General features: G+C 46.5%; 1 protein-coding gene across 6 annotated transcripts in view; it reads right to left on the bottom strand.

Moving 5' to 3' along the window:
- Positions 1-7,033: 7,033 nt before the first annotated feature.
- PAK3 (p21 (RAC1) activated kinase 3) overlaps positions 7,034-15,805 on the bottom strand; it is a 128,212-nt gene continuing 119,440 nt past the window's right edge. For 5 of the 6 annotated variants that reach the window (XM_079318607.1, XM_079318608.1, XM_079318605.1 and 2 more), the window contains one exon: positions 7,034-15,525. In XM_079318607.1, the coding sequence (XP_079174733.1) occupies positions 15,436-15,525 (90 nt within the window). In that variant the 3' untranslated portion in view covers positions 7,034-15,435. The remainder of the gene's footprint in view (positions 15,526-15,805) is intronic. The other variant, XR_013775937.1, reaches the window with a different exon arrangement.

The following is a 15,805-nucleotide window of genomic DNA, read 5'->3' as shown; positions in this document are numbered from 1 at the left end:
TTCCCATTACACATTTAAGTAGACAACTTATTTCAACAGTATCAGCTCCAGCTATAATGAGAAGTAAATCCATAAGCAATCAGAGAAATATAGTTTTGTTTTGAAACCTGTTCCATGTAGGAGCAGGGAAAAAATTAACAGACCTACAAAAATACAACCAAGCTTTATGCAATCAATTGCAGAAATTTCAGACTCAAATGCCTACAAAATTTTAGGGATGTTTAGCTCTAGCATTTTCACTCAGACAAAATGAACCAAAGTCAAAGGTTGGAACCTTCTCAGATCTGGGGATTTTCAGCATAAAGCTTGGCCGCAGTCTCTTATCCATGCACACATTACAGCACATCATATGATTAAAAAGCACAAACATATACTGAGTGAAGAACGGATTGAGAGCAGCCCTGAGAAGGATTGGTGATAGAAGGAAGGATGTTGATTGAGAAGAAGCTCAACCAGACTTGCTTGATTTGGCAGGGAAGCCAGCTGCAAGGGGCCAGCAGTCCCTGTGAATCCTGGCCTGGTCAGGGTCTCCTGTGGGCCTGCGAGGAACAGGTCAGGTGGCTGGGAATACCCAGCAGAGCTGATATGTTTTAAAACCTGATGCCAATTGTAACTATTTGAGGCCACATATCTCACACTGAGAACTTCCTGGCTCTCATAATCAGAAAAATTAGGGGAAAAAAAAAGACAAGATCTATCTTGCAATCTGCAAAGAAAAAAACTATGCTGCAGACACCTGTAGATTCATGTGTGTGCTCTCACCTCAAAAAATACACTTGTGCCTTCAAAACAAACACTAACTAAACATCACTGTCTAAATTAATTTGTAACTTGTACAGGTAAAAAAACAGGACTAACTTCAGACACTTAGCCCTTTGCCTGCACTGTACCAAGCAGAACATGACAGCAGGGTCTTGCTGAAGTCAAGACTCGAATTGCATAAAATGTTATTTTTCTAATCGAATCTCTTGATCAGAACAACAATCACCCACAAACACCTCTGATTCCTGTCACAGCCTGGCTGTGATTCCCTGAACCAAACTTCAGAGAAAGAAATGACTGGGTGCCTGCACCCCTTCACTCACCTTGATGTGCCATCAGGAGAGTGTTGTTGCCTTTGCCTTGTGAATTGTAGATCACGGCTGCTGTTGCACCCCTTCTGGTCGCCACCTGAATTTTTTCAGCAAAACTGCAATTGCCTCTTTCAATCAGGGCTATCCACGGTGCTTTCATGACAGTGAAGTCAGTATTTTTGTCGCAGGCATAAGGATCAGCAGATACTGGAATGCCCACCACTCCCTGAGCACTAAGGCAAGGAGAATGAAAGCCATACAGGCCACATTCACAGCGCTCAAACACAGTCCTGTTGCTGGTGCTGTTGAAATAGAATAAACTGACAGAGGCCATCACAGAAATTGCTTCTGTAGCGTGGAATGAAATTAAAAAATCCATCAGGAGAATGAGAAACCAGAACCAGAACCTCTCAACTCGGTTCATTCCTTCTTCCCAGCAGCAGGAAACAGAGATATCCAGTGGTATTTTCCACAGCTGGTGACCACGGTGAGAGCACAGAATTCTGCCAAGTCCCAGTGGAAATCTGACACCAGCCAGGTGAGCTCCCGCAGTATCGGGAGCTCAGTGGATGCGGTGCCAGGTCTGAAACTGCAGGACATGCCCACTGTTTGTAGGGCAGCAGCTCAGGCAGCATGTCCTGCAGCCCAAACTTTCTGCTGCAGCCACACAATGCCCATCCTTGTCCCCCTCCTCCTCTCCCAGGATAGCACAAATTCCCCCTTGCATGAGAATGCTCAGATGCCACACTCTTGTTTCCACCTGAGTGTCACTGCAGAGGAATAGATCATATTTCATGCAGTTACATGAGCCCATGGTTCTCACTTCATGGTTGTCCCGGTTTGAAAGACAGGTAACTGCTAGGGAAAAGCAGGGCCTTCCCTTGAAACAGAGAAAGTAAAATCCTCTCCCTCTTAATTAGTATAATTTTGAAATTAAGGGGGGAGGGGTCTCAGACAAAGGTATAGGGATAGGAATAACAGTTCTTTCCTAGTGTATATATAACAAGGCAAACAAAACAAAAATTATGGAATTAATTCCAAACAGAACAGAGACTCAGTTTCACTCCTGTGGGCCGCAGGCAGTTTCCCCTTTGGTGCAGTTCCCGTCACAGCCAGCAGGGGCGCTGGGGGCTCCCGGCGGGCAGCGCAGGTGCGGTGATTCCCCCGCGGCTGCAGGGGGCGCTGTGGCGCGGGCTCGGGGAGCACGCGGTGATGGCGGCCGGGCCCAGACGGGAAGGGAGGGAAGAGAGGCTTTGCTTCAGGAACCCCGGGGCAGTGTCGGTCCTGGTGTTCCAACAGGACTCACGCAAACAGCACACTGGCAGGGCAGGGGTGCAGGGCATGCACAGCCTTTTCTCCTGCATGGGCAGAGGCATAAACTGCACCTGAATATGTGTCAATGCTTACATGAACATATTTGAGGTGACCAAAACTGGGAATGTGTGTGATGTCTGTCTGCCACACTTCACAGCTGCCAAGGCCCCGGGGGTTAACCCCCATACCCAGCAATGGCATGGCCTGGAGCTGGCAGCTGGGACAGGTGGCCACAATGGCTTGAGCCTGACTCTGTGTTAGCTGGAACTGATGGATCGGACCTGGCATATTCTGGTGGTATTGCTGGTGGCTCAGTTTTGCCTGTTGGAAGATGTCAGGGAGGTGTGCTTTCTCAGCTGGGGTAGCCAGGGGGTCTGCCACTCGATTCCCTTCTGCGATCTTGCCTGGCAAATCGGTGTGTGACCTCACATGCTCCACACAGAATGGATGTTCTCAATGTGAAGCTAAATAAATTAGTTTTGAAAGTAACCTGAAGAGATGCTTGTTCTCAATGTCTTTGAGAACTGCCTGCTCCACTCTGAACACTCCCCCTGCCACATAGGCTGAGTTGGTTACCAAATTAATTGCCTCTGAGAACTTCTCAAAGGCTCTCACAACTGCAGCCAGTTCAGCTACCTGGGGCAACCTCTCCACAAACTCAACATCAGCTTCCCAATGCTGTGTCTGGGGATTTCTCCAAGTCATCACCGACTTGTGGGATGCTCCAGATGCATCCATGAACACTGTGAGAGCTTTGAGAGGCTACAGCTTCTTTTCTCACAAGGAATGAGGTGGAAGTCCTCATTAAAGGGTTTGTGAGATGGGGTGTGGACTGATATTTGTCCACTGTAGCTGTCCAGAGATAACTGGAGGTTGGCATTGCTCTGGAGCAAGTGGAGTTGGCATCTCTTTGGTTAACCTTTCAGCAGAGTTCCTTCCCTCCTCAGAAAGTTTAACCAGGGGGTGAATACATGTAAAGTCACAACCAGCCAGCTCACACAGTCTCATCCTTGCCTTCTGAATCAGCTGAACTATCAGCTCTTGTGGTTTGGTGATGGTCTTGGATCTTTAGTGGGAGAGAAAGACCCAGTATGTGATTAAGAGTGGATCTTTCTGTTCCTCGATCCATTGGAATATAAAATCATGCAGGTGTGGCAGTTTTCCCAGGACAATGAATTTGAAAGGCTGATGACAGACTTCAATTCTGGTAACTTCTTCAAAGCCAGGCTCCACAGTGAATTTACAGATGAGTCTAGAGCCACAGGGATGCTCCCAGATTTGGGCATGGCACAGCCTGTCTGGGAACCAAAGGTTCCACCCTTTGCTGGGGGAACGCAACTAATTCTTCAGTCAGCTGCCAAGCTGCTTTTTGACAGGGCTGAGAGGATGGGCTGGGGTGATTATGAAATGGGAGTTGACTCCTGGTCCTGCCAACAGCTTCTACTACCCACTGTGTCCTGGGCTGGGGCAGTCAGCCCAACACAAACAAACCCCCATAGCGGGAGCAGAGGTGGGACTCCAGAACCTGTGGACAGTTGCTTTGCTTTCCAGGCAAGGAAGGCTTGAGCTGCTCCACTCCCCTTACTTGCTTTGGGATCACCATTACTTTTGGGGGGCAGTGCAGAGGGGAAGGCAGAAAGCATTGGCTTCCCTCACCCATGGGTGAATTTTTCCCTAGCATGTAGGGCAAGCCCCTGACAGAGATAAGATTTTTGACCTTTTTTCTTGTTTCCCCTTTTCGTCTGTAATCTATTTACAATAATTTGTTACTTTTTTTTCTAAAAGAAGCATTCTAGGTGATATCCAGTTTGGATTGGGAAGCGCTTGGGACCAGCAGTGGCATGGATGGGCTTGGAGAAGGCTGAGGACATCATTTGGGACCAGCAGTGGCATGGATAGGCTTGGAGAAGGCTGAGAACATCGTTTGGGACCAGCAGTGGCATGGATGGGCTTGGAGAAGGCTGAGGACATCGTTTGGGACCAGCTTTTCTTCCAGAGGCAGATGGCATGAGGTGGGTCCCTGTCTTCATGGCATGGATGGGATAAGGGCTTTTGGGAGATGGCAGCGAGCACAGGAGTATCCCGCTCTGGACAGCTGCTGAGCACATGGATCTGCCATGGCTGGCTGCAGGCAGTGGAACATGTCCTGCTCTCCTGCTCTCCTGCCAAGGAAGCAATGACTGGGCACCACTGAGCACAGCCAGTGTGGTCTAAGTACCATGGGTGGCTGGGACAAGGGGGACAGGAGCCTTCAGCTGATGGGTGGTTTCTGGTTTCTCTCCTTGAAGTTGCGTTATGTGGATGCTGAGGCTGCTCTGGGCTTCACCAGGGCTCTGCTGCAGCTCAGCACTGGACTGCAATAAGCCAAAGAAGAAATGGTATGACCTGTAGCAGAGACATTTTGGCAACAGCTCAAGTTTGCAGAATGCACACCTCTAAGGGAAAACATGACATCTCCCAAAAAATTAACTTGCTCCATAACTTCTGAAATTAAATCAATCTGGGATGACCCCTGTTGGGAATGATGAATCAGGAAAACCTTATAAATATGAGTGCTTCGCAAAAGATTTTGAAATCATAAGCGAGATAGAAATGGTAGCAGTTTTCGACTGTGGGGCTGAGAGCAACAATGTGAATGTTTGAGGCCTCCTTCCTTTGTTTTGACAATGCCAAATACTACAAATACTAAAGAAGCAAGCAGACATCCTCCCTAAGTATGACAGGAAAGGTTTAGAGATAAGAAAGCTGCAAAACATGGTAATATAGCGGTTCCTATAGGCTGCATGCAAATATTAGAAAATTTGTATCTTTTATTAGATTGGTTAGTGGAAATTAAAATATTCAACATAGAAGACAATTTATTGTGTTATAAACGGGAAGATCGCCCTCTTCTTACCTCTCCCACCACTCTCTTCCCCCTCTCTCTTACCTCTTACATTGTTCCCTCTCTTATCTCTGCCCCCGCTCTCTTTCCATCCTGCTCTGAGCTGTGGCTGGCAGCTCTCAGCAGGGCCCTGCATACCCATGCCCTTTACAATCAACTGCAAACTTCAAGACCAGAATATAGAGAGCTCCAGAGTTTGTCCTGACAACCGTCCCCCAGACAGAGAGTTTCACAGACCCCGAATAACATTTTTCAGCTTGCTCAAGCTGCAGCTCAGCCTTCTCTGAGCAGTTCTCTCCCCCACCTGCCTTTTACTTCAATACTGCTCCCTCTTTTCCTCCAGTGAGTTTCCAGCCCATCACAGTCTCCATCACACTGTAGCCTTCCTTCATGTCCCTCACCACAAGGAAGACTGAGCCTCAGGTTTAGGGACTCATCCTGTCACTGGCTGAAGAGCAGCAAAGTCTCAGAGGTCTGGTGGGATTTTAGTGTAATTTAGACCTGCTCTCCAGCCCTTAGCTCTCCTCACTGCTGAGTTCCCACTCTTTTTTCCTTGTCCTTCCAGCAGGATGAGGTCTGTGACTCCCCTTGACCCTCCTCACTCTTCCCAGACCACCCATCCACCTCAGTTAGGTTTAAGCTGAAGCTTCTTTGTCTTCTCAGGCACATCAGTCCAGTCGCCTCTGCAAGGAGCACCATCCCTAGAGCACAGCACACAACAGTGCAGTCTGGACCTGAACCAGCTCCCCTCCACCCATGACTTGGCTGTTTGTGGCAACTAAATGCTCCCTGTTTCCAGCTGTCCCTGCAGGATGGCCCCAGGGCAGAGACACACTCCCACTGTACACCCTGAAGCTTGGAGTGACAGTGGTCCCAGAGCTGAGGTTAATGGTGAGCACCCAGAGCTGTGGCTTGCAGTCAGTGCTCGAAGGTGTTGTGTTCTCATCTCTGGCAACTTGTGTGGATAACAACCTGTGATGCCAGGCCAGCACTGTCCCTCTGGGCAGAGACAAGGCAGAAGGGCTTTCCTATTCCAGAGGAATCAGCATTGAGCCTTAAAGGGTCTGGCAGGTGTGGAGCCAGATCTCACCTGCTGTTCAGGACCTGCAGCCAACCAACTGCCCCCACTTGCCGCACTCCATTCCACAGGGATAGAACTCTGTACAAGGGTTTCCATGTTGTTTTTGTACCCATGGGTATGGAACACAGAGTGCCAGTCATGGTGTTGTGCTTGCACACTCCTTCCTTTGTATACAAGATATATCTGTGCACACCCCTTTGTACAGATAAAAAAGCATAAAGATGGATAGAGATTTCCCACTAAGCTCTAACTTTGGCATAACTCACCTGTAAGTGGGCAGTCACGATTTTTTTCCCAATTCTGTGTGAGTAGGTGTCCAAGAGCAGAAGGATTTCTAGGCAGGAAGTGGAGTGACAACCAACCATGTAACTCATTGTAGTCATCAGGATGGGCTGCTTGTTCTTTAGGAATATGGCACAATGGAGACACGAGACTTAGAAAAATCATAGCTCTCTGTGGATTTGTGCAAAACGGGGAGCAGCAGAAACACTTTGTGTCTTTGTGCAGACACAAGGTCCAAGGAGCTGGGGTGGCAGAGGGTGACCTGGGCTGGTAGCAGGTCAAGTTCTGTGTCATGACAACATAGTGGCACAGGACAAAGCTAAAAGCATGCACAGCCACACTGATTAACACTTTCTGATGCTGCACATCCTATAGGAAAAGCTGCTGTCACACCATCTATTGGAATTTATAACTTTTATTTGCAATACTTTAGGTCCAAGTTTCAAACTGCAATATTTTTACACTCAAGACACAGTCATGCACAATCCATATTTCAATTTCCTATTGCTTCAACCACAATTTAAAATAACTTAATATTGGAAACAAAACCCAAAATCTTTAAAAAAAGGATGCTGAGGTCAATAAGATGGATCCATGCCATCAGCACATTTACAAAGTAAATAACTTAGTTATCTTTTTAAAAAGATCAGTTACCTCTTAATCCAAAGTTACAGAAGATTTTTCACTACACATTTGTTTTTTTCTTTCATATTTTTTCTGGTTTTTTTCTTTTTTTTTTTTTTTTTAACAGATAACACATCCTAAAAAAGGAATGTACAGCAAAATGAGATACGTTTCTGATAAACAATGAAAATGTAGGCTCCTTCTCTGTTTACTTTTGTTTGGATACCCTGAAGAAAAAAATCTAGCACATACCGGCACAGGTGTAAACTGGTTGCTTTGGACTACACTGGAATTTAGCACTGGTGACCTACTGATCCAGTAAAGAGTTGCAGAATTCTTTTGCACATCTTGAATCATGTGTTTGCAGGCACAGCATCTGCAGTGCTGACACACCAGTGCATGAGAATAACTGTTAACATTTTCCCACAGATTTTGGGCTCTGCCCAAGCAGGAGGTGCTACAGTCCTTTGCTCCTTGTTCCTGTGTGGAGCAGCTCCCTTCCTGCTGGCTGACTTGCTCACACTGAAGGGCTGAGGCTTTTCACTCTTGCTGTGCTACAGATGGATTTAGATGGATTTAGCAGCATTGATTAATATGGGGATACACAGAGGGACCAAAAGCAGTTGCCTTTGTACAGCTTAAGCTCAAAGGTCAAAAATCTCAAGAGACAAGGATGGAAGAGACACACTGCCTGCCTGTTTGCTGTGCTGACCCACTTGTGACTGGCACAGTTTTTTGTGAGACAGAGTGAGAAAAAGGGGCAGCTCCCTCCCACCCACATGGCCGTGGGACCCAGCCAGCCCTGGGGCTTGGGGCACTGTCAACACCTGCTGCTTTGGCAACCAGTTCAGCTGTCACTGAAAGCAACTACCAAATTCTCACTGACTACAGAGAGACCAGCAGTGCTTGAATTTGATCCCTAAGCCTGGGGTAGGGCTGGACACACACTGCATGCAGCAGTAAATGGACCTTTCAAAACAACCTCCTGCCCCTACTCCCTCCCATTTGCAGTGGTGTCACACCAGCCTGAGTCATCAGGCAGCCCTCAACACACTGACTTCATATGGCAGGCCCTGGGCTCCTGGAGGTTTTGCAAGAAAGGAGGTGGGGATTCCCTCCCCATATCAAGTTTCCAGATGGAAAAGCCTGCTGTGACCAGGCAGCTCAAAGGACAGAGAAATGAGGATCTCAACCACTTTATCTGTGCCAGTTATGCAGTCTTGGGCAGTCACAGAGCACAGGAGGAGCAAAGGGCACAGAAAGAGGGACAAAACTAGTCAAGTGCAAAGAGACCTGGGAAAAATAACATGCTGCTCACCTCACTCTTTAGGAAAGCTCTTTCCTGTTTCAGACCCCTGAGAGGCATGAAGGGCATAGAGGAGGTTACACATAAACAATACTCATGTTTTCACACACTTGCCCTCTCAGTGTTCCAGAAGAAATTGAATGAAATGTATTCTTCTCTCTGAGTTGTCTCATTTAGCATGAGCAACTCAGCACTAGGAGCTAAAGGGGCTGAAGCCTTAGGCCACAAGAGCTGACCATGAGGAAACTTTGATCAAACTAAAGTTGCTAACATGGACCTAGCTGAATCCAGCAGATAGAATCAGAGAACTGCAGAATACTTTATGTTGGAAAAGACCTCTGGATATCAGGGCTGGAATCTATTCTAGTGGCTGGCATCCATAAACCTGTAACACCAGGGAATTGTGATTCAAAAGTGTGTGCACATGTGTCTGACAGCTCTTCTGATCTGCATTCATGGCTGCCTACCCAGGCCATGGCACTCAACCAGGCTCCTTTTAGCTCTGTACCTAAGTTGGGCAAGGCAGGTGTTGCTTGCAAGCCTCCAGCAGGTGCAAAGATGGTGCCACCAAACAGAGCAGAAGGTACCTTACAGGTGCTGAAGCTGATGTGTGGTCTACTTGAAAACTGTGCAGAGCTAAGCCACTGTGATCACAGGCTATTAAATCAATTAGCAGTTGTCAATATCATTAACTAATGGTATTGCCCCCAGCTTCCTCAGTCAGGGTCAGATTCTTGCAGAACTCAAGTGCTTGCCTGTGGGTGAATTGCTAAGCAGCAAGGACAAGGTTTGCAGGCTTGTGCCCATGTGGCAGCCCAAAAGGCACCCATAGAGAGCATATGGGTACCCCTCTTTACTATAATACCTTTTTGGGTTTTTTTGTGATAACTCTTGTAACCAAAGGTACATGCAACTGTTGGTAGGTTCAGGCCAGTAATGGTTTGCAGGAATGATGAACACCTAGAATCATGGCAATCAGCTCTAAACTGCATCCAAAGAGAGACAGATAAGTGAGATTCTATAAATTTCAGTAAGAAAAATAAAATTACCCTGTCAACCCTTGGATGGTTTCTCTTGAAAGACAAAGGTTATCCTTTGTCTGCTTCCTGAAAACTTGGGATAAAATTGGAGATATTTATCTGGTATGGGTAGAGGAGAGTTTAAAAAAAATGAGATAATGAACACATATTTGTAAGTCTTCACTAACCCATCATTAAGTTGCTACACATCTGGGCATGAATGAACAGTCCAAGAGGAAACTGGAAGGAAAGGAAACCAGGAAGGTGTATGGACCACTTACTTGGTAGCACTTAGCAAGGCAAAGCCAGCACTAGAGTGCATGTCCTAGGTGTCAAGCAAAGAAGCAATGGCTCCTGCCTTTCATGGTAGATGTCACAGGGCTCTGTCTGGCTCTGACTCAAAGAGTGGCTCTTTGCTCACTAGATTTGCTCAGGATTGGACTAAGAAATACAAGTATTTACATGGCTCAGTGTGAGGAATAGTCAGTAGCCACACCTAGGATTACATAATGGAAATAACTGCTATATGGGCAATGGAGTACTGTGACATTTCCTACAACTGGAGGACAGGAGACAGGTACTTCCCTTCTCGTGGTGACTGGAATGTGCTTAATTTTTGGTGGCAGGACACAGGGAAGGACTGACTCAAAGACCTGCACAAGTACAGTCACTGACCTCAAAGAAACTCAGCACAGCTCTTGAGTTCTTTTGTGTGTCGTGGAGCAGCCAACCAGTAGCCAAAGATCAAGAATAAATACATATATATTTACAAAAGCACTGGACACAAGAAGTGAGAATGTAACCCAAGTTTGGGATCCAACCCTGAGAACACTGTAAGATCCAGCCCTGTGCAGGTTCCCAGGAGTGCATGCAGGAGCTGTATGGAATTTTACATAGGTATGGTTATCTTTTTTTCTCTTTTCTTAAATAAATAAACTTTTCTGTGCTTCTCAAACTTCCCTGACTTTACTGCTACCATGCTTCTGTCCCAAAACACAGTGAGCTATCAGCTCATTTTCACACATCTTCATTGCAGGGATGGGAATCATAGTCAAGTTATTGGATAGGGTATTTCACTGTTTAATTTAAAAATTAAGACAATTAATCAATCTTTTAAAACCCTGTAATAAAAGTGTCTGAACTTTTAGTTTTCATTTTGCAACAGAAACAGACTATTTCAAATACTTCAAAAATATACATAACTAATTGCTTGATCTGAGGATAGCAGTCAGAAAACCCAAGGTGACTCCAGACATTTTACAGTATTTGTCTTTTCTCTTTCTTCAAGGCCAATGCTATTGTCAATCCTAATATACTCTGTGAGCCCATAAATAATGTACAAGACCTGACCCTCTCAGGACTGGATTTTTGTGGGTGTCGTTAGGTTTTTAAAAAATATTTGTGTCTTTTCCACATTTAATATCCAGGCTGGGAGGATACAAACAGAGCTGCCATCTTTCAGTATTAGTGAGTGTGAATCAGCACCAGAGACTGTCCCAAGGACAGAGGCACAGGGATACTGGTGCTACATTCCCTGCATGTCATACAGTCTCAGCTGGGGAACTACACTCCATGCTGAAAACTGCCACTGGCAGAGATTATTTCTGCTGAATCTTGTCTGCCTCCCAGGAATTGGTTTTAGAAGAAAAAAATCTCTAGATTTGCTGATACAAAAAAAAAAGGAATATAATATTTAATAAAATTAAAAGTAAGGCCTCTTAGGACAGGGGCTGTCTTAAAAAAAGTCAGGGCCAACAATATTCTGTATGCTGAGGCATACACTGGTTAGAAAAAAAGTGCTACCATTTGTTTTCCTTATTTTCCATACCTGTTAGAAAGTTCTGGTGGTGGGTTTGTTTTTAAAGTAGTGATGCTGAAATACTTATAGGTCAAGGAAATAAATAGGAAATTCCCCCCTTCCCCAAACAAATAGAGCAGCTTGTCAACAGAAGTATTTAGACTGTATGCCCAGCAAACATATGCCATAACAAAGTGCTTTCCTTTTAAAGGATGGCTGTCGGTTCTTTTGTGAATAGGAAAAAAAAAAAAAGATATAATGGATAAAGAAACTATCACTCATTTCTTCACTTCTTACCGGAATACAAACATGATTCATCCTGATGAGTGCTTTACACATTGAGGGCAGCCCATCTCCAGCCCAAATTACTCTTTTGCAAGGAAGCTTCTCCCACAGACACAGATCTTAAGCTGACAGACAAAAATGGGACCTCACGAGAGAAACAAAGTCTTTTAAACAGAACAGAATCATTCAGGTTGGAAAAGACTTCTGAGCTCATGGAGTCAAACCATCAACCCAGCACTGCCAAGTCTACCACTAAACCTGTCCCCAAGTGCCCCATCTACAAATCTTTTAAATCCCTCCAGAGATGGTGACTCAACCACTGCCCTGTGCAGCCTGTTTCAATGCTTGACCATCTTTTTAGTAAAGAGATTTTTGTTATATCTAATCTAAACCTTCCCTGGTGCAACTTGCAGCCATTTCCTCTTATCCCATTGTTTGTTATCTGGGAGAAGAGACTGATTTCCCCTTTGCTCCAACCTCTTTTCAGGTAGTTGTATACTGCTGGCTCATGTTCAGCTGCTCTCAATCAGCACTCCCAGGTCTTTTTCCACCAGTCATTTTCCAGACACTCTTTCTCCAGCCTGAAGTTGCAGGGGATTGCTGTGACCCAAGTGCAGGATCTGACACTTTGCCTTGTTGAACCTCATCCAGCTGGCCTTGGACTAGCAATCCAGCTTGTCCAGATCCCTCTGCAGAGCCTTCCTGTCCTCCAGCAGATCAAGATTCCAACCCAGCTTGGTGTTACCTGAGGCTGCTCTCAATCCCCTTGTCCAGATCACTAATAGAGGTATTAAACAAAACTGGCCCCAGTACCCCTGGTGCACCACTACCGATAGCCCCAGATGGATGTCACATTCCCCAAGATTCTCCAGGGTCAAGCCATCCATCCAGTTTTTTTTACCTAGACAACAGTGTATCCATCCAAGCCATGATCAGCCAATTTCTCCAGGAGAAAGCTGTGGGAAACACTGACACGGGCTTTACTAAATTCCAGGTAGACACATCCATAGCCTTTCCCCTCATGCCCTAGGTAGGTCATACTGTTATAAAAGGAGATCAGCCTGGTCATGCAGCATGTGCCTATCACACACTCACTCTAGCCAGGCCTGATCCCATGCTTGTTCTGTATGTGCCACGTGATGGCACTCCAGATGATCTGCTCCATGACTTCCCAGCACTGAGGTCAGGGTGACAGACCTGTAGTTCCCAAGATCCTCCTTGCAGATCTTTGTGTACAACAGCGCCACATTTGCCATAATCCAATCACCTGGGATCTCCCCGTTAGACAGAACTGCTGGTAAATGATGGAAAGGGGCTCAGTGAGCTTGGACACTCCTGCTGCAGCTCTGGCCCAAAATGGAGGAATTCCTTGCCCTGGGCACACTTTCTGCAGGTGTACCCATGCTACCACCAGGACTAGCCTAAGAGCAGGGCACAGCCTGCTGCTGACACCTGGCTGGCAGCACAATCCCACCAGAGCTCTGTCTGGGCTGCTGCACGGGTTGTGATAGGTGCAGAGCTTAGAGAAGGCTTTCTGTTGGGTGGACACCATTGCTGCCTGGCAGGGCTTCAGGCACCTTCCTGCACACTCTTCTGCACCATCTGTTGTGCTATGGCCTGTTTGCCTGTCCTGACCACTCCTACTCCCCAGGGGCATCTTTTATGGGGGGGAAAACTTGGAAGCCATTGTTCTGAGTCCTGTCAACCACTGTCACTCCAGCTGTGGGCTCCTGGTGGCTCCCTCAGCTCCTCCTGATGTTCCCCCAGTTCAGGAAACCAGAGCTGCTCGCCTCAGCATGCTATTTGGCCATCTGAAAAATTGAACCTGTTGTGCTTCCCAGTAAATGAAGAAAAGTTAATTTCTGTTTAGCTGTGATAACTCAAGGAGGTCTGTCTCTTCTTGTTGTCCCTGCCAAGGAGACTGCAATGGCCAGTGCAGGCAAGGGTAGCAGCAGTAAGGACATTTGCCACACAGAGACTGCAACTAAACAGAATGCCAAAGCTAGACATGCTCCTGGGCTGATTCAAAAACAGCCCAAGCATCCTTCATTCCCGATGGCCAGACATGAAGGTGGTGAATGCCTTAAAGGCTACTTAACCCTTTGCAGGACCAGGACAACATGAAGATCTATAGCAGAAAGCTGTTTTTGCTTACTCAGTTTTTTTGCTCATGTTGCTTCAGTTGCTGTTTTGAAGATCTTGCATGAGTTGTACTCCTAAAACACCATGCAAATGCTTTTACTGAGTGACGAATAAATAAAGCACAAATTGCATACTGAAAGTATTCTGGTCCCTTCAAATCCGCTGATTAGTCAAGCACAATCCTCAGGCACTTCCCCAATTTCCTCTCTTGCAGCAACTCCAGCTTCATTGTCCAGTGCTTGCCATAAGTAGGATAGCAAAAACCAAGCTAGCCTGATGCCTCCAAGTAATTCTGTAATGCTCTTTGCATTTCACACCTTTGTTCTTGCTCCGTGCACAACTCCAGGTTTTAAGGCGCTTTCTTCCAGAGCTGGCTGCTGCACTGGCTCCTGCAGATCTGAAATGTGCAGGTTGCTCTCCACGTCAGCTTTGGTTCCCAGGGCAGAACTCCCGTGCCTAGAGGACACTCACCTGTGCAGGAGCCTGCAGAGCAGCCTGGTCCTGTCGCCCTCTGCCGAGAATTCTACAAACCTTTCCCAGGAGCTACAAGGCAGATGTGAGAACAGGCACCCTCACAAGCGACACCACCGCTCTGCTGTGTTTGCTCTTTTCTACTCCTGCAGACACTCAAAATGCCAATCCCACCAGGCTGCACATTTCTCAGCACGGCCACGACTTCTCTGGAGAACAGCCCCCACACAGTTTGGCTCTGAGACAGGAGGATTAGTCCTCTCCCACCAAGAAGCATCCACAGCCAGGCTGCTGCCACTTGTTGCTACTATCACTTCCTTCCAGCCTAGCCCTGCAGATGCTCAGGCTGCTCTGGACTCTGCCAGAGCTCTACTGGGGTTCAGCCCTGGGCAGGCTGGGCCCACTCTACCCTCACATTGCTCTGACAGCTTTGCATCAGACAAACCTTTTCTGAGCACACTGACTGATCTTTCTGCTCTTTCAGCTGCATAAGACTCTCATCCAGGCGAAGAGACTGCAGTTAGGGGTACAAATACAATTGGCAAGAACCTAACCACTACACAAACCCAGCTGAACAGCTGTATCTCCACAGGATGTTTTGTCTGTCCCACTCATCATTCCTTTCCGGTTGGAAATGCAATTGCACTTTCTTCCCCATGTAGGAAGTACCACAACTGGGCAAAAACTGGCAGGTGGGCCATATTCAAAAGGCAGTCTAGAGATAATGAATGAAGAATTGCCCTTCTCCAATTCCAAACCATACCAAAACCCCCATAAACATGACTTACAATGTTAAGAAAGAACAGACAATTTAAAAGTGAATGTACAGCTTATTCACAGGGTGAGAAGGAAGAGAATCTTCCAACTGAATTTGCTTTACCTTGGAAATGATTGAGGCAGCAAAGCATTTTCTGTCATTACCTCTCTGTCCTTAGCCCCGATTCATCTTAAAAATAAATTAAGGAGCCAGAAAGCAGGAAGAAGACAAATGATAATTTTTTACTCCTTGAGGAACTGGGGTGGTCCTACCACCATGACTGTGACTGTTGGTTTGTTCATCCATCCATCTGTCCCGCAGCATGAGAGTTGAGGTTTTATAGAGTTTGTGTTCTCAGTCCTGCTCCAAGCTGGCAGGGCAGAATGCTGACCTGCAGTGCTAGCGGCTGCTGTTCTTAATTGCTTCCTTTGCTGCAATGATCAGAGGAGTCAGGCTTGAGAGCGGCTTGGCTAGTTTTAAAAATGGATGCTGCCCAAATGGAAAAAAAAAAGAAAGGTACCATTACTTTCCAAACACACTTCCTCACAGGCTCAACTAGGATTCCAGTTGTTACCAGAAATAGGACTGAGGGGACCATCTGCACTTCCACCTTCGTGTCCAGGACATTGCTAGCACACACAAACAAGGCCCACACGCCTATCAATCCATTTTTGCAGGTGTCTTCAGCTTGCTGGGATTTTTGCCCTGTCAGTGCTCTGGGAATGCTGCTTGCTGCCCGAGCTTTGCTCCTTTCAGGAAACGTAAAAGA

The sequence above is a fragment of the Erithacus rubecula genome (genome assembly GCF_903797595.1).
Source record: "Erithacus rubecula genome assembly, chromosome: 15".
Taxonomy (NCBI): Eukaryota; Metazoa; Chordata; class Aves; order Passeriformes; family Muscicapidae; genus Erithacus; species Erithacus rubecula.
The sequence above is the reverse complement of the archived record's forward strand: the minus strand, read 5'-3'. Positions and strand labels throughout refer to the sequence as shown.